This window comes from Dermacentor andersoni, chromosome 1 (assembly GCF_023375885.2).
Source record: "Dermacentor andersoni chromosome 1, qqDerAnde1_hic_scaffold, whole genome shotgun sequence".
Taxonomy (NCBI): Eukaryota; Metazoa; Arthropoda; class Arachnida; order Ixodida; family Ixodidae; genus Dermacentor; species Dermacentor andersoni.
The window spans coordinates 129348639-129370299 of record NC_092814.1 but is presented as its reverse complement, the minus strand read 5'-3'; the positions used below and the strand labels follow the sequence as shown (position 1 = coordinate 129370299).

Sequence of the window (21661 nt, the reverse complement as noted above, 5' to 3'; positions counted from 1 at the left end):
ATTATTAGAAGTTTTTTTTTTTTTCATGAGTCGTTAGCAATACTAAGACACATATTATTCACGTGCATTTCCCACACCATTGATAAAAGTCTCTGCCGAGAGGGTCACTAAAGTCCACAGGTTCTTTGCAGGGTAAAAAAAAAAGAAGCACGGAAAGCCATCATAAGCGAGGTGAACACACAGCAACATATTCATTCTCTAAGCATAGGCTAGGCATGCCTGTAGATATAATTGTTAATTGGCTACCTCCTTCTCTTTGAAAAATATAATAAACTTTATCCTGTGCATATATTTAAATATATTGTTATATGCATGGTGTCTACAGCGGAAATTTAAAAGCAATTTTGAAGTGAGAAAATACGGATGAGGCAGCCGCTGATGCTTCTCATGCGCTTGTCCTCCTATTGTCAGGATTTGTAGAAAAAAATGCGAAAGTATGAATTAAAAGCTGTGCGTACGTCCGCGCCAACAATGAAGCAGTAAGCTATTAGCCCCAATAAAATGTTAAGTGAAAAAGTCGAGGGAACTCATCCGAAACCTCAGATGATGTGCGTGACAAAACTCTGACAATGACACTTTAGGTGTGGGAGGGGGGGAGGTTCAGCCCCCTCCGGAGAGTTCCTCCGTAGTCGGTGCCCATGGTCGTTGGCGTCACAGCGGGAATGACTCGTGCAAGCACTCGCAATACGAAAGCGGCGGCTACGTTCAATCTGCACCGCCTGTGCCGCGTGATATGTGAAGATGTCCCTATGGCATGTCGAAACTCCCTATATGTCTTCAAGCAGCAGTGCCCTCTACCTCCCTGCACTACTGGCCACTACTGGTTTGAGGATCCGGAACATTTGTTTGCGGCTTTGTCTGCAGAAAGCGGCGAGTTCTAATCCCACAGCTTCTTGTGAGTTTGAATTTTCTTTCTTTAACGAGTTGAATTTATTGTAGTTTCTAATAAATCTTCCCAGCACAGACGTTCAGAGCATGAAATAAAAAATTCTAAACAGCAAAATAAAGGAAAGGTGCGCTCACCTTGATGCAAAAAAGCAATGAGAAGGGAAAGGTGGCCACGACAATCACGAACGACAGAACGGTGAGGATCCAACCACAGATCCCGAGTCCAGCTTCCGCGGATTCTCCTGAAATTGAGAACACCAACTGTCTAGTATACATAGCAAGCATCCATGCCATGCAATCGGCAAAGAAAATCTGCACGGATGCAGAATAGATAACGTAATAATTATTTTAATACATATCCACACATGAATGTGTGTTACACCCCGCATTAGTATTTTGTTCGTTCACTGTGCTCGACACTAAGCCTCAAATGACACTGATGTATTATCTAGCAGTTATCAACAATGTGTGCACTTTAAAACAAGCCATGCGCACGAAAAAAAAAAGAGTCCGCTTATGCACAGTTTGTTCCCACAATGCGGGAATCGCCGGGATGTTCATAATGCCGTAATGCGCCCGCCACTGAGATTGAGGCTCTCGGCTTCTATATGTTTGCAAGCCAGTATCCTATTCCCTTTTAATATTCGTCGCTTTCAACACATACCACTATGTTTGCAAGCTTAGACGTTTGCTGTGGGTGGTTTCAATTTCTCCCTTAGTTTTTTTCCCCTGTTCTTTCATTTTCTTTCTCTTCCCTTAAAAAAAAAATTCTGCAAGGACGCTAATCTGACGGGTCACTAACGCCATGCGATGCGATACCCATTCAGGGATCTGTATAAAAATGCTGACGCGTTTAAAACGCTTAACAAAAACACCTTTTCACAGATGAAAGCTGAAACCATGGCCGTCCACTCGAGTTCTGTGGAGAATAAGCAAACTATACATAGCACGAAATACAAAAGTAGCTGCATTTCATGCTATGGATTGCAACAACTGCTGAAATGAAGGTCCGGGCGCAACTGAGCTAAAACAAGTCGGCTGAAATGAAAACAAGACAGCAGAGGGCAGCAAAAATAAGTCTAGCCGCTTCTAGACGTTTGCGCGTATAGTAGACACGGAAAGACCAAAAGCGTTGACTGTTCGTGCGACTGTATCGATAGAGGAGGTCGACGGCGACGGTTTGACGGGAATGACAGACACAACAAGCCTAGATTCAAGCTCTTAATTCTGGTCGCACTAAGACATTGCTGCGCCAGGCACAATGCACCACAGAAAGAACTAACCTGACCGGCAATAGCAAAATCCACACAGCTGTTTACCTTTGCCTAAGGCGGCAGCAAGCTTGTTACGCTCAAATGAGAAAATCTGCGCCTTTACGCAGGTTGCAGTCTTAAAATTGCGGGGTTTTACGTTCTGCGACCTCATTATGAGGCGCTCCGTAGTGGGGACCGCCCGATTAACGTTCCAATCTTAAGAGTGAGCTCCTCGGCGCAGGCTTGTATAACGTAAGAAATCAAGGTGGGCTTCACGCTCGTGGCATTCGGTTCACTCGTGGGCTTTTGGAAGTAAGTATAGTAATCAAGGGACACGTTTCAAATATATATGCTCCAAGTATTGCGCGCGATCGAGGGAAACGGGAGTGGCCCCGCGTACGACTCTATAACTAAAGTCTTCCTGGCTGGCATTTCTCGGGATTCCACGCCAATACTCGAGCGAGTTGGACAGTTGTGAAGCGAGACAACTTATAAATCACTCGATGAGAGCGCGGCTGCGCGATAGCGACGGGATCTCTATGGGAGTCATATTGCGCGCACCAGTAATAGGCTTCTCTGCAGCCATATAGGACGCCTATATATCACTGATTGCGGTCCCGTTATTTGTGAAAAGAGGGCAGAAACGGGGAAACAAGCAAAGACAAAGCGCGCATCGGGTCAAGATGCCCCGCGCCGTCCGCGATGAGCGTAAGGGACGAGATTAGGCAACCAACGCCAATCGCCGCTGTCTGCGCGTCGTCCGTCCACCGGCGAGATAAGACGAGCGGGCTAGAGGGGACGGAAAACAAAAGCAGCAGCAGCACCCTGGACCGCATTGGGGGAGACGGCCAAGGAGTTTTGTCCGCATGGGCCAACTCCTATTCAGCGTGATGAATGTCACAGAAGAGTCGTCGGCGCCGGCGGCATTATTGGAGGCCGCCGCGCTCCTGTCCTCGGGTGGCGCGCGGCAGCAGAAGCTCGGACGCGCTTTTACTCGCGCGGAACTAAACCCACCACCGCGGCGGTGCATCTCTCGATCTTGCTCGCTTGTGGTATTCGCGCTACACCATTCATCTCGGGGCCCCGTGGTCGGCGGCGGCCTGAAAGGCCGCGCACTCGGACGGACCTCCGATGCGTCATCCCCCCACCCTGCTGTCATCCCTCCTCCGGCAACAGCGGTGCACGGCAAGCGCGGCTGCACGCGCGCGAGCTGTTGGCGGCGCAATATCAGCGTGATATATCAGCGGCCACGAGTGGCCTCAATGGCTGCGGCGTATGAAGACGTCCCAAGAGTGATCGGCCGCGCAACAGGGCGGCTTCGGGCTTCCTGGGATTTTGCCTCCTCGTCGCTGTCCCGATGCTCCTCCTCTTTGCCTTGTCTGCACGCGCCCGTTGTGTTGTTGTGTTCCCGGGTTGAATATCGCTCGCACGACTCCTTGCATCGTTATGTCGCGGCCGCGTAAAACGCTTCAAACGACTCTCGCACTGACTGTCTTTGAGTCTTTTCGTTTGCCGACCAAAGCGTGGCAATTTCGGCGACGTCAGGAAACAATTTTGCGATGCCTGAGACGGAGAAATAACCGAGGTAACGAAGGCCTGCTCTTTGCCTAAGCCGCAGTCTTCACAGTGATTGAGAAGCAGACAGCGGGCGCAGCTGACATCGCTCTATGGTCGGAGAACGGCCTGTTGGGACCGGCGTGCGTTACATTAACACGTCTATAGCGCAATCAGTCCCGGATAACAAAAGAATTGCGAGTCTTCCAATGTTTCTGCGATGCTAGCGCTCTGCAAGCCTACTAAGCAATAATGGCTGCATGTGGGTCTCAGAATCACCTTGGCCTCAGGGATTCACTTTTTGCTTTACTTTTTATGATTAGACAAAAGACATGGGAGACGAAAACATTGAGTATCGAAAGTAAAATTATGGAATTGATCGTAACCGCAAAGTCACTTCATAAGATTCACTATCACCGCCTCCTCCACCCCCTCCTTCCCAATTCTCATCTGCTAATGATCATGGGAAACTTTCTTTTCCACTAGAGATAGAGCGAGAAAGAGAGACGGAAACGAAAAGTAGAAGACGTAAAGGAAAGAAAAGTTTGCATTTCCGAGCACTTTGTGACTCCAATCATTAAGACCGTACAACACTGTCTTGTTCAGACTTAAAGTCCGAATACCAGGTCGCGTGTCCAAGCTGCGGAAATACATAGCTTTTTATTTTCCCCGATTCCGCACTTCGTAAAGATCTGGCGCAGGCTGCACTTTAATTCCAATGTACACATGACTACAAAAGTGACAGACACAGAAGGCGAAGACACAGAAGGCGAAGACACAGAAGGCGAGCGAGGGTGAGCCGGCGATCGCGGCTCAACCTCCGGCACGCAACAACAGAAAGCAGGAAGGAAGCGCGCCGCCTTCCGTCGCGCGCAAGGCTTCGATGGGAGGGGAGAGAGGGAGGGGGGTGTTCTACCCTGGGTCACTCCGGGCCGCGCTCGCGCCCACCCAGGGCGCTGTATCTTGAACGCCATCTACGACGGATACAGAGCACGCACTGCGCTGTGTTTCACGGCGTAGTTCGCGTTGACGCGAGCGGCCGCACGAAAGTCAATTCGCTCGCTGCTGCTGCCGCGCTTCCTCATTGCAGCGTTTTGACAACGAACTTCCGCGGTCATCGAGTGAGATTTGTTCATATGTGTTCGTACGCGCGTGACACAAACTAAACTAACAAGCATGCATGCTTGTTAACTTAGTTAGTATGCCTATGTTTACAGGTTTTTACGGCTGATAAAAATACTATTGTTACTTCTTATAGCTGTCCTCGAATTTTCTATCGCAATCGATGCTTCGCCTTTCGGGCGAAACTGCCACTGTTTTCAAAATGCGATTGGGTGTCGCTGGAATATATACCCTTAATGATTTTTAAATCCTATAATCACTCTCCTGAATGATATCAAGTAGAAAAAAACATCTTTGCTAGCCTATGCAACAATGAAGGTAAAAAATGAAGGTAGGGAAGGGTCCGGGGTTTCCGTTACTCTTGGACACGAGGGTACATAGATAAACCTCTTGCGTAGTAAAAACCAAAAGAGAGACTGCGCTTGAGAAACTGCGCACAGTACGAGAACATTGGTTTTCGCACTCTGAATTATTAAGTGCGATCCCAACAGGCACCGCCATTTGCTCCTTTTCTTTATTCAAGTTGTGTTGCTTGTTCACATTTTCCGTGCACGTTTGTAAACGGGATCATCAACACAAACTCAACATTCACACTCCGCAACCATAGAATACTACCGCGTTCAAAACAAGCTTCGAGAACCGCTCAGAAAATCTCCCTGATAGGGCTGTTTCACCAAAACTGTTTAGCGTAGTGTGACATTCCCACAGGAGTGATAGTTCTGAGTCATTTCCTGAGCGCAATACATTGTTGTCGCAATCGTTCGCACTGGGGTTTAACTTTCTACCTGTTACTCACTGTCGGTCGTTTGCATGAGTCATTGAAGTACGCATGGTTGCTGCCGTATAGTACCACACCACGAAGTTTCCTCGTCACGCTCGGTAGTAAAGTGTGCTTTCTACAGAAATGATCTGCGAGGAGCCGCTTCTTGACTAGTGTTAAGAACGGCCAGCTGCAGTGCAAGTTTGCCAGCCATTTACGCCAGCGGTGGCAACCTCATTTTGGAACGCCGCCGCCAAGCTCTAGCCACGGCGTGACTAAGTCGACTTTGTGTCGGGAACAATACGCGCGTCCTCCACTCTCCGTCGCTTCAGCTAGGATGCGTTTGACGAAGCAGGCTTTGTGCTGAAACCGCCACCGTTACGCTCTAGCCTCGTCGCCGTTGTGACGGAATGAGTTCGGCGGGCCAACTGTTGTTACCGAACTCCCCAACGCGGACCTGATCTGCTATGAGTGGGGGAGTTGCCGCGGGAACGTCGACGAAGGCCCCTTCCCAAGCGCCGACCAAGACGCAAGACAATGTGCTACCCGGTCGCGCTACCCGGGTCAGCTCCGAGTTCTACGAAGCCCCTCTGACGTCGGCTCCGGACCATGCTACATGTATGTGTGTGTGTCTGTGCGTGTATGTGTGTAAGCCGTCCCGGGGAGAGGCGGCGTGTTTACAATGACTAGACGAACGTTTCTGTCCCCTTGGAATCAAGGGGGGGGGGGGGGGGGCCGAGTGCTTATAAGCCGCTGCTGTGCGGATGCTCGACAGACTTTCTTAAGCAGTCATGTTAGACGGAGACACTTTCTTAAGCCATCATGATAGACTGAGACACTCTCTAAAGCAGTCGTGTTAGACTGACGTACTTTCTCTCGCAGTCATGCTAGACTGATGAACTGCATGTAAATACTGTAAATAAACCCTTATTCCTTGTTCTCGATGATAAGCAGTCCTTCCCTTCATCAACGTCCTCAGCGTGGATAAGTTGGACGACGGCATGGGCCAGCTACCTTCGAATTCATGCCGGACTCCAATCTTGACAACGGGTTACGAGCGATGGGATTGAGCCCCCAATCCTGACACTAGGCAGCGTAACTTCACGTGCACGCCGATTAATATCAAGAGGGCAATTTTTTTTCACCCCATATCATATATTACAAAACGCCGACTGAAACGGGTGCGAGCTCATAGTTCTCCATTTCCGCTCTTCTAAGATAGCTCACTTGATTCATATTTGGCCTCCTTGCCGCAAGTTTATGCCCGGTGCAAGCTAGTCCTTTTTCCCCTCGGCTTATTTTATGTTACGACGGGATATGAAATGGGTATCTCAACGCATCACCACCTGCAGCAGCCAATTCTCTCTGCGGCTTTCTCTTCTCAATACAGTGCACACAGCGCCCGAGATATATGTGTGCGCCTGGGGCAGCTCGTACAGCACGAGCGGCATATTCAACCACCCACGTATTATAACCATGATGAACATTTGTCACACTCCTTTTCGTTGGTGCGCCTGTGGAAAGTGCCAACAATGGAATTCTGTCACCGCTGGCGGCCAGTGAGAGTTTTTCTCTTCGGTGACTCACTCGTGTGCATCCTAAGGCAAGCGTATCCACAAAACGTTACGAAGGTCTGGGACCGTATTCAGAAGAAGTCTCGCATATACGTAAGAGAAGTTCCTCATTGGCTGGTGTTCTCACGTGGGGGACCCGCCACTCGCGGCGGCGACCAACGTTCTATCGCCGGGGCGATTACCAATCGCAGACGGCACTAACTAATGCGAGGTTTTTGCCGTTTGCAATTGGCCGCTATTACCTGTATGACTCCTTTAATCAATTGTCATGCACGCGCTTACTCACGTGGGCTGTTACGCAATACTTGCAGGATTTCACAACTGAGGTTATGGTTGGTGAACTTTGCGAGTATTCTTTTCCTGCAAGCTCCTGTCAAAGCTGAGTTTTCCTTGTTTCACCTAGCGGATATTTTGGAGTGCATGCCTAAAGTATTGCCTGCCTTAAGTTTACGTTAGTGTGACATCAAGGAACCTTGTGCGCCCAAGCTGCAAATATATATAGGTACCGCCTAAGGATGTCAACAACATCGCCATCTCTAATTTTTACAGGAAAGGCTTTGCTTAAGAACCCACAAGAACTTTCTTAAGCGACCTACTACTATTGATGGCACGCTTGCGTATAACTGCATGTGTCATTGATGTAGCGAGATGTTTATCTTTTGTGTTCACGAAAATCCTGCGTTTAAATTCATTTTAAGTACAGATGCAGTAAAAACTCTTAAGTACGTGCTGCGCTTGTCAGAGATGAGCAAATAAATCTGGGCTGAATATGATTTAAAGAGAGGGAGAGAGAGAGCTAGCTCGAGAAACATCGAGATGTTTCTCGAGTATGGACTCACGCACAACGCTCGGTACAACACATTTGTGCATTTCGCTCCCGAGTTGCTCTTAAAGAAATCAGTTAGCAGGGTTGGAACTTCAAGCGCTGCGCCAACTTTTACGTTGCCTGAGGACCTGCAGCATGATGGCGGTGTGAGGCGAATATGCGACCGCTTCTGCAATGCTGCGAACGCTAGTTTGCAGCATTTCGATTTTATGAAGATAAGAGAAACTATCATGATCTTGACTTTCACAACACCTAAAGCGGTGCAAGCAATGAGAAAACTAAGAAATTCATAAATACTTATTGTCTGTGTCATAGCGGCTTTTGACAATAGTGTACGAAACGCTTGCAATGATTGAATACGCTTTACGTGTGCGTGCTTCTGCGCGTGCATGCGCACTTTTAGCTGTGCACATTGGCTTTTCGTGATCGTTGCGAAGGCTGAAGGCGCTTGCCGGGTGGGAGAGTCAGAGGCAGAAAAATTAGGCACCCGACAGCGCGATTCATGCTCTGCAGATGCAAAGTAGGCGCGCTCTGTGATTTGGAGGACTGAATTCGGAGTGTATTCGGCTGAAAGTGTGTGTGTGTGTGTGTGTGTGTGTGTGAGAGGGAGAGAGAGAGAGAGTTATAGAGAGTTTTTAAAAGGATGCATAGGAAATAGAGAAAAAAACGACATCAAACAAAATTTAGGAGCCCAGCAGCGTGCGCGAGTGATGTTCTACGGGACTGGGAAATGCTAAGTTCAGAGCTCGGTTTTTCAAACGAGCGCGTATTCGGCGATACATAAGAGTCTCGGCGTTGGGCCCGAGCCCACGCAAACACACAGATCGGGAGTCGCGGCAACAAATTGTGACGGCAGCTCAGAAAGAAAACGCCTTCAGTCTCTCCCCTGTCCAAGGGCGGACCCCGCCAGACGCAGTGAGCAAATACTCGTTTTTCTTTCCTTTCCCTTTTCGATCTTCCAGGGCCGTTTACGTGATGTATGTGCCCTTTTGTTTGGTCCAGGTGGGATTTGAAAAGCGCTTCGCTTCGCGCTGGGTCTCCCGACATTTCGTTCACTGTTTTTTGTTCCTGTTTCATTTTCTTGCCAAATAAAGGCGACCAGTTTCGTGGGAAAGACATTTGGCAACCAAATTTCCGATTTGTTATCATTCAATGCACTCGCTCTTTATTATTATTTTTTCCGTGCATACCTGCATTCGCTTCACTCTTGCTTTCTCGGACGAATGATGTTTTACGACGATGGGCACGCGAGCGCGGCAGAGAAACAAAACGAAGAATGCCTGCATGCTGGGAAACCCAAATTGCTGGGATCAGGGTCGAATGGCAGGTAAAGATATGGCGCCGTTTTTGGCTGGAGACGGGGAAATGCGCGAGCGCCTTAGGTGCCCGGGAGACGTTCGAATAGCTTGCGTAAAAAACGCCAGCGCAACAAGGCGTCGTCACGGGGCGGAAAATGCCAAAGCTAACGTTTTAAAAATTTACAGGCGTTAAGCGATGTCGCTCGCCATGACTCTTTAACCTTAAAGGGACACTAAATGTTACTATGAAGTTAAATTAAAATGATAAAGCAATGCTCTTGAACGTCTAAGGCGTCAATATAATCGCGAACAGAGCTTTAGTAACTGAAAAATCGAGGTAAATGCATGACACGATTTGAGACACCCCAGCGACATTCCGGTACGAGCCCGATGACGAAGGCACTCCTCATCATAATTTGTCACTAGTACTCAACTACTCGTATTAAAGAGGCCATTTCTTTAAGTTATAAAACGGAAGAAAGTGCTACTTGTCTACTTCTGTTCGATTCTAAGAAAAAAATAACATTTTGACGTTACCCTTAAGTAGTATGGGTGGTCGAAAGGTTTCGTTTTCGCTTGACTCTGCGCGCTCCACTCTGCGCCGCGCTGCTTTGGAGTTTCCGTTGGTTCGTTATCGCGTCGTGCTGCGCTGGTTCTGCTGGCACGCGAAACTTGCATTTGGAACAAGCAGCGAGAATGCCACGTCCATGTCATGTCGTGGGATGCGCGAACGGTCCGCGGAACTTGGCCAAGGGCAGTTGCAGCGGCGAATCCAATGTTACTTATCCCTGTGTGCCAACGAGTGAACCTCTCCGTTCGAAGTGGTTAAGTGCCATACCTCTGCCACAGCGCGTTGTCAAAGAGCCGTAAAATCGCATAGTGTGCTCGCTGCACTTTCGTCCAGAGGATTACGAGTACAAAGCCGACTTGCTGAAGTCGTGTGGAGTGCCTTTCAAAACAATGCTTTCCCGTAGCGCTGTTCCGTCGGTCTTGCCTGCATTCTCCGAAGCGCAAGAACAACTGCAGGTCGAAGACGGGGGCAGTGAGCGCGGCATTTGGTTTTCACGAAAGAAAAGCTACAAATGTGCGAATATGTACAGCCATGACATACAGTTGCCGTCGTAGTAGTATGCAACGACGCCGGCAGCGCGAGCCCGCTGTAGCAGGTCACGTTCATCAGTGCTTGAATCGCTGAAGCCTTGCCCAGCATCGCGAGCCAATGTGTCGTTGTCAGGGTTCGCCATTGCAACGATCGTCAAAGTTGGCGTCATAAAATAAAGAACCAGCTTATCGTGGCGCGCTTTCCCTTCCGCTAGCCACCATAGTTCCACTTTCGCGCTGCTGTCGGCTCTGTCTTGGCTCTGTTTCTGGCCATGCGTTTGCGTTTCGCGCAGGAAAGCCGTAGCGCCGTCTGCGGGCGCCGTTTTACTCAGCGACGGCGCAACGTCACTATGAGACCATGACGTCACCCCTCCTCGATCGGAGGGCGAGTGATTTGAACTGCGCTAGAGGTACGCGGACGCTTCAGAACGCATTTTCTCTTAAAATAAGTCTCTTCTTCACATGAAACAAGCGGTTCGAGGTTTCTGGGATGGTATTTCAACAGTTCACGTTGACTTAATATTAACCTTTAGTGTCCCTTCAGCTGGTGGTGGGACGCGCTTAATAGAAAATTCTTGACAGGTAACAAGAGTAAGCGGCCTTAAGAAAAGTTTTAAATAAAACTTCGGCACAACCTAAAGAAATGAACCGAATGTAGTGTGGTGAAGCAGCATAGTTTCCTAAATGTCTGTACGGTCACTGATAACGGGAGATAACGGGAGGCAAACAGGTTTGGAATTATGAATGTTCCTGACGGTGCGTTTTCTTTTTCTTTTTTCTAGTCCTATGGATCCCGTCCTTGCTATAACATTCGTTGGGCCTGTTCATGCCTTTGCCGCCTTTATTGTGATTTCATTCCTCGTCTATTTCCTGTACCGCCAGTACTTTTGCATTGTTACGTTCGCATCAATACGCCGCAGAGTTCGTAAGCACTGTCAGCCGAATCGATAAAACTTTTCACTTTGAAGTGCTCTTGGCCATTGGCTAGTTGCCTTCACTAATAATGTGCCCAGCATCAGGGTTGGCTAGAATTTTGTATGATGAACAATTCTAGCGTAAGAACTATTTGCGAATACGAGCCCAGCTACTTGTTCGCAGCTCCGAAAAAATCAATGGAAAAAAAAAATCTGCGTGGCGCCACCAGACACGGGCGCCCTCGCGAGGGCGAGCCCTCATACGGGCCTTCCTCACCCTCATCTGCCCTCACCCTCACGTGGTGAGGTGAGCGTGAGGTGAGGATCGCCTTCGAGCGTATTGGTGAGGGTGAGATGAGGGAGGGTGCGGTGGCGATGCGATGTTAAATGAGGAAAAGGCAATTCATATTGTTGGAGTACAGAAATGTCACTCAGATCATACGCGCGTGGCGGGTTTAAAATCTGAAGTGCGGAGGGCGCTGATAGGAAATGTCTCTAATAAAGATGTATGTCGAAGCCAACTTTTAGCTGACTAAATTCATGAATTGCTGTTGATGTTAGCTGTTAAACATATTGAAAACTGTAGCCACTGAACGCGGCAAAGAGAGCGGGAGGAATGACGGTGACTTTTTGGCGTCAGTCCGATATTATCTTTTAATTCAATTATATGGACGCTCCAGGTGCATGCTTACTGTCGCCGTCGCCGTCGCCGTGATGTTCCGTATAAAGTCCCAGGGTGATAGAACCGTCGCTGCGCGCCGTATGCTGCGTGTGAGAGTTAAAACGTGCGAGAGTGAGCCGGTTCAATCTCGCGCGCGCAAGGGAGGAAAGCGGCGAGGCAGCGTGCCGTCTTCTGTCGCGCGCAAGGAACTGGGAGGAGGGGAGGTAGGGGGGTGGGGCAGGCGTCGTACTTCGGCAGCAACTGCGTATGGCGCGGTCACGCGGTCTTTATCTTGAAAGCAATCTCCTTTGGCGACAGAGTATAGATGGGCCGACTGCTCGTAGCTTTGCGTGTGCTGTGTTCTCGCCGCTCAATTTACGTCGAAGCGATAGACAGCGCGAAGGTCACTTTGCTCACTGCTGCTGCTGTCGCGCTTCCTCAGGCCAGCGTTTTCACAGTGAGTGTCCGCAATCATCGAGTTTGATGTGTGCATGTTTGCCTGGGCGCGCTGACACTATGTTTGCTAATTTAGTTAGCAAGTGAGTGTTTACAAGTTTATACGGCTGATAAAACTACCATCTTTACTTATAATGGCTGTCTACTAGTTTGCTATCGCAATCGATGCTTCCCATTTCGGGCAAAACTGCGACTTTTTTCACTGATCACCACCCGTCAGTGCACTCCTTTATTCGAAGTAAGCATCCTGGAATTTCGAGCACTGATAACGTTTGTTGACGTACGAAATAAAGGAAGCATCAAGATGAAGAAAAACATGTCGATAATATAAACAGAGCTGGTATACAGTACAACCAAAACTTGTTTGGTTTATTCTTAAACTCGCGCATAGCAGCGAAAGTCGAGTGCCTTTATTTATAGTGAACATCCCCCTTAAGCGTTTTAGCTCAACCTCCACAACGCCAAGCTGTTGCGCTGGTTCTCAAGAATAAACACAGCAGAATTGTTGGATAGATTAACGCGTGGTTGCTTAGCATATATTAATGAATTCGCACAAATTCTCTGTTTTCAAGTCTCCGTATCTAGCCTGCAACATTCCGCATAAAAAGCACCGTTAGCAGTTTGTTAGAAACATGACAGCACTCAGCACTACATTCGTGTTCCATATATACAGGGTGTCCCACATAACTTGAGCCAAGAATTTAAATATCAAAGGCGCGTCGGAAGCGAATTCAACCGAACGCATACTATTCGCAATAGCCTACAGTAACTCAGAAAATTTTTTGCTTTCCCCGTAACTCACTAATAAATTAAGTTTAATTACCGAACTTTTTAATTATTGGCGGAGGAGCCCAAGTATGATACGCAGATTTGTAGGGAACCTTCAGGAACCACCGATCGAGTTGCTTCCTTTACGTTACATCTCACGTAGTCCTTTTTTTCCGGGTTGCAAAGAAAGCCCGCGAAATATGAAAAAAGACACGTGACGGAGCGCTTGCGCAGTGTTATTGTGCTGCTCTCAAGCGTGCGTTCCGTGAACAAGGTCGCCTGCATCGTGACTGGCGACGAGGAAGGGGCAGGGCGTTCTTTAGCTCATCGGCAGCGCTCCATCAGCAGCATGCATTTTTGCCGTCATCCGACGGTGAAACACGCACGCATGCACAAACAACCGCGAATTTGGATATTCAGTAAAGATCCCTTTTGCCCATTGTATCTTCAGGCGAAATAAATCCAGCACTGCCAAGGTATGACATTCTTACAAGACATGGTGATGAACAAGAAATAAGGAAATTTCTTGTGTATTAACGACTCTCGTGCAAACTCTTTTCTGAATTATTAGCGTTTGCAATTCCTCTGCTTTGCTATATATTAGCCAGGTAGGAAGGCATTTTTGTCATTGAAACGTTCAATTCAAGAGAAAGTCCGAATTTGTGAGATCTGGGTCTGATTGAGTGAGTCCGAGTGAACCCGAGTGAGTAGAATTTTCTTGAGTTTGAGTCTGAGTGAGCCTGGCTGATTACGGTTCTGGTGAGTCTGAGTCCAAGTGGTCCCACCGGCTGAATAGAATTTCGGTGAGTCTCAGTGCGAGTGAGCTCTAAGCAAAAAATATCGTTTGTGAGTGAGTCTGACTAAACTCCGTTTATATTGTGGACCTATAATCAAACACCTAAAAACAAAGCAGTGTGTCACGCTTTGACAATAGGAATGGCACTAGACAATCAGTGTTGTAAACTAAGCTCGCGGGCCGAACAAATCGTTCATTTGAAACTGTAGAAAACGACAGGTAAGAGAAGCATGGTAGCATTTTCAACTTGAGGGTGAGGGAAGGCGAATAATTTTTTCTAGATCAAGACGAGGGTTAGGGAGGACGGCCAAATTTTTCAACTTGAGCGTGAGGGTGAGGTGAGGACGGTATTTGCGTAGTGAGGATGAAGGAGGAATACGAAAAATGAGGGCAGTTGCCCACCTCTGCCCAGCACTCCTTAAGAAAAATGAAAGAGAAAGAAAGGAAACAAAGCAAACAGTATGCGCATGGCTACCGTGTTTAAATAAAGACCTCATTGCACGGATAATATCAATTACAATCAATTTCAAAGAAAATAAGCGAGACTAAGGTAGGACGTATGCCTCTGTTGGCCATATATTTAGTGTTTAACGTGGTTGTGTAAATTCAGTGTAAATTAACAGCGACTCAGCAAAAACCCTGGAAGACCACCATTACCAGTGAACCTGCCGTGGCTGCCGCGAGAGGGACTATATAAATAAAATTAACATACCTTGTTAATACAAAAAGCAAGAACGTTAAGCCAAAATAATTTAGTATAACTTCCTTATGGATAAGACGAGAAGCGGGGAGCTCTGCAAAAGTACGCTGCGCAATCCTCAACGGAGCGACATACATCCTGGCAGTCTGGTGATGTTCACCAACGACTATTGTTCGGGACTGAAGTAATTGAATCGACGAAAGAGAGACATTGTCTGGGATTTCGCTTGTTCTTTTTTTTTCTAATCAAGATCGAACAGCACGAAAGACGGGACAAACAAATCAAACGAAACGCAGGCGGCTCAACTGCTAAAAGTGCTTGCCGCTGCGAAGAGGCGCTAACGAGCATTTGCGCCATAAAGACGACATTGCGGAGAAAAGAGCGATACGCCTGAAATGAAACAGTTCGAACGAGGATTCTGTTCTTGTTTTCGTTTTTCCAACGCAATGGACAAGAGGAACGTTAGCCAGGGTTCGCACCTGCAGTACTGGCGGATGACTTTCAAGGAAAATAATCTTCGCTGTAAAAGTAGAAAGAAAAAGAAAAGCTAAATGAAAGAAAGCGCGGGGGGGAGGGGGGCAAAGTGCAGGCCGCGGAGTAAATTGAGAGCATGGCGGGGAAGAGGCGAAACAGGCGGCTAAAGAGGGGGAGGGAGGGGAGGCTCACGAAGAAGGAGCCCCTGGATGAGGGCGCGCGAGTTACAAAGCACCTGGCAGGGCAGCGATCCCTGGGAACCCGTTTCCATCATAAACGCGCGCGGCAGCGGCGGCAAAAGGGCTTCCCATTCTCCTGAGAGGTATTTGCGCCAACACAAATATACGGCGGCCGCCACCGCGGAGGTCCGAAGTGGAGAGAGGAGAAACAGCCTCGCCGTCCTCCGACACAGAAGAGGACCGCGAGGAAAAATTCGTTTAAGTCATACGCGAACTGCAAAAATGGAGCCAAGATACGCCGCTAAAGGCTTGAGGAGCGCCGCACAAACGCACGGGGACTCAAACGACGACGCCCACATAAGGCAGAGAAAACAGGAAGAAGCAAGGAAAGAAGGGGGGAGGGGGGGAGGGGGTACGTGTGGCGGCGGCTGGCTGATGCTCCGAGGCAGAGAAGAAGAGATGGCGAGTCTTAAGTTACGATACGAAGGCGCTTCCTAATGTCTCCGGCGAGACGATATCCCGACCTCCTGCCTCTGCACTCGTTCGGTGGGGGCAACGTGTTTTTCTTTGGGCCCCGTCCGCGTTTTGAGTCACGTGGCGCGGCGGAGGCTGTTCTTTTACGTTTCGTGGCCGAGTTTTCGCGTGCGTCAGCCCTGAAATATCGCAGCCGTGAATCAAAGCGATGAGGGCGACCTGTTCCAATGAGTTATGGCTGCAAGCCACAGAAAAGAGTGGGCCGCCTCGGCCGCCCCCCGTGCACCGGCGGCCCGGGCTGCGCTGCCACGCGACTCGGTCGTCGGGCCGCCCCGCGTCTTCTTCCTGCGTATGGCGACGCCTCTCTCTCTCTCTCTCGCTCTGCTCTCCCTCTATCCCGCCTAGACAGACTCGCCTTTTGCCCGCGTGTCTCGAGCTCCAATTTCGTGAGAAAAGCACGAAAGCCGTTACCCTTCCCCCTCCACCCCTCCCTTCACAGTCATTCACGAGCACAGAAGAAAACCATTTGCGTTGCATCTAACGCAGTTATTAACACAAGTCCTAATACCTTGACTTGAATGTGCGAATCCAAGTTCAAGTAACGAAGAAAGAACAAGGCGGCGCATTCGCCGCAGTATAATATGAGAGTAAATTAATTAATCGTTTTTCTTTGACGAGCCTTTTGAGGTGACACGCTTCGGCTATTTTTCTTGCGATGCCGTGAAAGGAGACGAGAGCCTGCGCCAGAGGTGCGGTTTCGTACGGGGTCTATTAATTCGTTCAGTGTGCGGTTCTGATCGAAGTTAATGAACAGCGTATTGCTCTACCAACGTGTTTAAACCTACATGGTACCGCTTATAAATACGCATAAACGTTTGTCGAACTTGTGATGGTACGAAGCTCGCAAAACACTGGAATTCAGTGGATGTGGCTCTCATGCCAGTGATCTGGCCGCAAGAAGAAAAAAAATACGGCAGAAACAGTCTCAGAACGGCCGTTTGACGTTAACGCGATCACGTTTGAAGCAATGCAGCGACACACCGTATAGCGAACGCCGAAACGCGCCCTGTATGAGGCGGGTACTGAATTCGGGCTCCCCTCTGGCGCTTCCCTTGAATGAACGGCGTACACACACCCTGTGGCACACGCCAAGTTGGCGTGAAAGCAAAACGGTTAGGTCCGGACGTAGAGAGATAGAGACCGGAAAGTGCTCGAATTATCTTAAGAACGCTAATAACCTCTGTGCGAAATAGTACATATTACGAATAGCGGCAATAGATGTGCAGAAGACGCAAAAGGAGACTGTTATACGCTCAGCACTCTGCGTACTTTTTTGAGCCAACCTGAGTCGCTGAAAGAGTTCCACACACGCCGGCCAGTCTCCTAAGTCAGCCTGAAGCAGCTAGTGAGAAGTGTGCGTGATGTGACGCGCACGAAACACGAACGTATGACGCTAAAGTATAAAACGTAAGGCGTTGCAGACACGGAAGAAGTGAAGCAACGGCAAGCACACGGCGCTACCTCGCTGCTTAATTTCGAAACTCGTGACATTCTTGAAGTAGAAAAATTTGAAAATTGCCTTTATTTCTCCCATGTACGAAATTGGGGAAAGGACCACAGAATAAATAGCTACATAAGTGTAGCTTGTGTGCACCTGAGGACCAACATAAGTAGATACATGGCAGATAAACAAAAAACGCAGTTAACAATCAAAGTGATAACATGATACATATATACAAGATTACATTCAAACGAATAGCAATTGAAAGAGTAAACATTTATATACACAGCATTATATTGTTTCCCCCTCTGAAAACAGTATTAAAAAATCCAAAATTTGCAAACACATGTTGCAGTGAATGAAACACTCTAGCAGTCCCTCGAGAACAATCTACACAAAAGAGAAAGACCGACATGTTTGACATTACAAAATATCGCTTAAATTCTGTAACTATGTAATATATATAACTTTCGTTGGTTTCCCATGTATTTAGGATTTCTGCCATCAGGAAATGCATAGTTTGATTACCATAGTTCGTTTTGGTTCGAGGAACAGTATATTTTTCAGCACATCTAGTACGAACAACTTTATCCTTTAAGGTTATGACAGCAAGGGATTTCAGAAACTCATTCACTGCAGGTGGAGCAAATCTAATGTAATAAAGTTCCCGATATTCGAGGGTAGTGCTGATGCGAATAATATTATACTCAACAAAAAAGTCTCTAGAGTGTAATCTATAACTAATACCAGCAATATGCCTGACGGCTTTCTTTTGTAATACCTTCGGTTAACCCCCTTCTCGTTCATTACATAACGAAGGTCTCGAATCCGTCAACATTGATGCCTTCAGGTAGCATGTGTGGGCTTATGTATCAGTTGCCTTCACCCAAAAAGATCGCGTACTCGAGACGCCTGCGGCAGAAAGCATGTTCCACATCCGCCGCCGAGGTCTGTGAGTGGTGGCGCTGGCTAAAACTCCCAAGGTTAGTTGTAGTAGCAAAACATAAATACCCAAAAAAGTGGATGGGGAAACGACGCCGCGGTAGCTCAATTAATTGAAGCATCGCACGCGTAATGCGAAGACGTGGGATCGTTCCCCACCTGCGGCAAGTTGCTTTTTTCATCCACTTTCATTGCCATTCATTTATCATTTCTTTAATTCAATTAGTAAGTACAAGTAATAAATACTCATAAACGTTTGTCGAATTTGTGATTGTACGAAGCTCGCAAAACACTGGGATTGAGTGGATGTGGCTCTCCTGCCAGTGATCTGGCCGCAAGAAGAGAAAAAATCCGGCAGAAACAATCTCAGAACGGCCGTTGATGTTAACACGATCACATTTGAAGCAATGTAGCGACACACCGTATAGCCACAAGTAAGTACAAGTAATTTCCCCTATGTTGTCCTTGGCATCTTTGTTCGTTGGCTTCTCATGACAGTGATCTCCCGTGTAATAGTCGCCGCCCGGGTGACCTTTCACTAGACAATATCGACAGCTGCGGATTTTACTGATCTTCACAGCACTATTCCTGTGATTCTTAAGAAAGCACCTCTAATATGAAGTGTGCATTCAGTGATGATTCAGTGCTTGCTATCCGCCTAACTACACAACCAACTGTGGCTGGCATTCGAGAGCTTGCACTCGCCCAGAAAAGACACGACGTTATTTCTCATTGGCTTTCACATGTCACTTTGACCTCATGGCCAGCCAGACGTACCAATGAAGCTGCTCGATGTGCTGATGAAGATTGCGTGCAGAAAGCAATCCCGCTAAACTTGGCATGTGCACGTGCGATGATCCGTGGCTCATGTGGAACCGGTCAAGTTTCCAGTACACCCATCTGCATCGCCTGGACCTTTCTGTCCAGCACTGTCAGCAATGTGAACTCTCCCGAACATAGACAGCTGTATTTTTCCGACTGTGGCTTGATATTGCTTTCACTAAATATTTCACTTGCTATATCATAATGGCCGACAGTGCTTCCGGTGACAACTGTGGCAGCGATGAAATTATCAAGCACGTCTTTTACCGTCGTCCCCACTACCAGTGGTAGCTCGTGACCTGGCTGGCTCGTCTGGATCGACCGGATGCTTTCTGGGCAGATGATCCTGCAGTGCCGCCCCATACGGTCGTCGTGCCAAAAGGTGATCGAGGTGCTACTCGGCTTTATGCGCTTAAGTGACCCATGTAAGCGACTGCAACCCTCCCGTGCTCATCGCTTTTCGGGCCATGACTCTGTCTCATTACAACTCTCCCAATGTAGGATAGCAAACCAAATGGATCTTTTCCAGTTATACTCCCTGCCTTCCCATCTTATTGCTCTCTCTCTCTAAATCTCTTTCATCCTCGGCAGCCACATTTAACATTTATTCTAGAGTAGTCTTAATTATACGAAGTCTGAGAACTTCCTCAATAACAGGTGCACGCTCACGCCAACCTGTGGAGAAGAACATGAGCGGAAACATAAACTTTCGAATTATGTGTGCACGTAAGACTCTTTGACCGCATATCTGCGAACCCGACTTACATACTCGCAACAGCTTTGGCTGCAGTTTAAGGGAAACAAAAATACTAGCGTGACATTGCGCCGCAAAATATAAACGCACGCACAAATGGTCGCGCGAAAGAGGAACAGCAGGACAGTAAAAACAAGGTGAACGGCTCAGGCGGTGCCTATCGCCCCGGGCGCGGCGCTCAGGGCTGCGCGGGTGACAGAAAATGCGAAAAGCACTGACTTGAGAGACTACGCAAAACCTAATAAACAAGCCATTGCATGTCCCACAAATTTCTTGCTGTCTGTTTTTTTTTTTTTTTTTGTGCAGGAGTTCTATGTCGTATTCTCTTGATGGTCGCCCTTTCTTCTTTAGGAGACCGAAACTGGTGCCTCGTTCCTGCACTTTGTTAGCTATGCTCTTATCTCTTTTTAACCACACAACAAGAAATAAAGTGAAACTGGTGACAGAAGAACCGGCTGCTTTAGATGGAAACGAGCTCGCATGCAAGCTATTTGCATGCATGATCAGATGTTCTCTGATAGGACCTATAGAGCGCGCTGAGGGCAGGTACCCGCTCTCTTCCATATTTTTCCCTCCTGCTCAATCTTTCACTATCTCTACGAAAAGTTCACTTTTCTGCGGACTCTTTATTCGCCCTCTCTTTTTTTCCTGCGTGGGTCTACGATAGAAACACAAAGAAATGTGAAGCAGCCGACGTGTAAAGAAACCTAATACGCCGAGTAACCGCCTTCGTAGTGAACAAAGGGTATCGGTGCAAATTCTGTTGCATACAAAGCAGTTTCCAGTTTTCTAAATGAAAAGAAAAAGTGAAGTGAAATCAGCTTCAAATCTTGTGCCCTGAAACGTGTCTCCAGTTTACAAACTTTTGTTGTTTCTTCCATTTTCTTTTTTGTTTTGTAGAAGGATTTTCTTTCCTTCTTTCTTCCTTTCTTTCTCTCTTTCTTTCTCATTTTTTTTTTCAGAAATGGTTTTCATAAGAAAAGGCTCGTTGAGCATTGTTGAAATGACTTTCCCAAGGTGGTCAGAAAAATTTCCTCAGGCATCCTTGTAAATTACATTTTCTTGCGTAGTTTCTTCTTGAGAAGTGCGACAAGTCCAAGTTGAGTTCGGAAAGCCTACTTATAACGATGTTTGCAAAAAAATGTCACAATGATGCGCCTGCATTCTGACTTTCATAGCGCAGAGGGCTCACTTATTCAAGTCTCTCATGTTTAGTTTTGTGTGTGTGCGTGTGCGTGTGCGTGTGCGTGTGCGTGTGTGTGTGTGTGTGTGTGTGTGTGTGTGTGTGTGTGTGTGTGTGTGTGTGTGTGTGTGTGTGTGCGTGCGTGCGTGCGTGCGTGCGTGCATGCGTGCGTGCGTGCGTGCGTGCGTGCGCGCGCGCGCGCTAGCTCAATTGCCTTGCTTGAACATGCGCTCGAGGTCCGTACACCACCGATGCGCTTTAATCTTCGTGAGTACTGATCACATTTATTCCATTAAAACACCCATCTTTGGTACCCCTACTGTGGAAAGCGACAAACGTTGTCGGACTTTTTTCAATTTCATTAAATGCTCGATGAATGCGTTGCTGCCTTGCGAACAAATGTTTAGTAGCTCTCCCCATTGCTCAAGATTGCTCAACAAATAATCAGTGACACACCAGATTGCTGGCTCGCAGCTGATAGGATCGGCTTTAGGAGACCAGTTGAAAACAGATACCACAGTATTGAGCTATGCTGCGATATCAGATCGGAAGCCAATCAACCAACCGACACTCCCACCGTGGACAGTTAAAGCGATACAAAAGGCAAATATTAAGCTACGTTAATTTAAATAAGCTTCACCAATAGCAAAATGGCCACTCT

At 47.8% G+C, this 21661-nt stretch overlaps 1 protein-coding gene across 2 annotated transcripts in view; it reads right to left on the bottom strand.

Annotated features, from left to right (window-relative positions):
- The window catches only part of LOC126544152 (band 7 protein AGAP004871-like), a 256271-nt gene that overhangs the window by 51540 nt on the left and 183070 nt on the right, over positions 1–21661 (bottom strand). For both annotated transcript variants that reach the window (XM_050191389.3, XM_050191387.3), the window contains one exon: positions 1024–1130. In XM_050191389.3, the coding sequence (XP_050047346.1) occupies positions 1024–1130 (107 nt within the window). The remainder of the gene's footprint in view (positions 1–1023; positions 1131–21661) is intronic.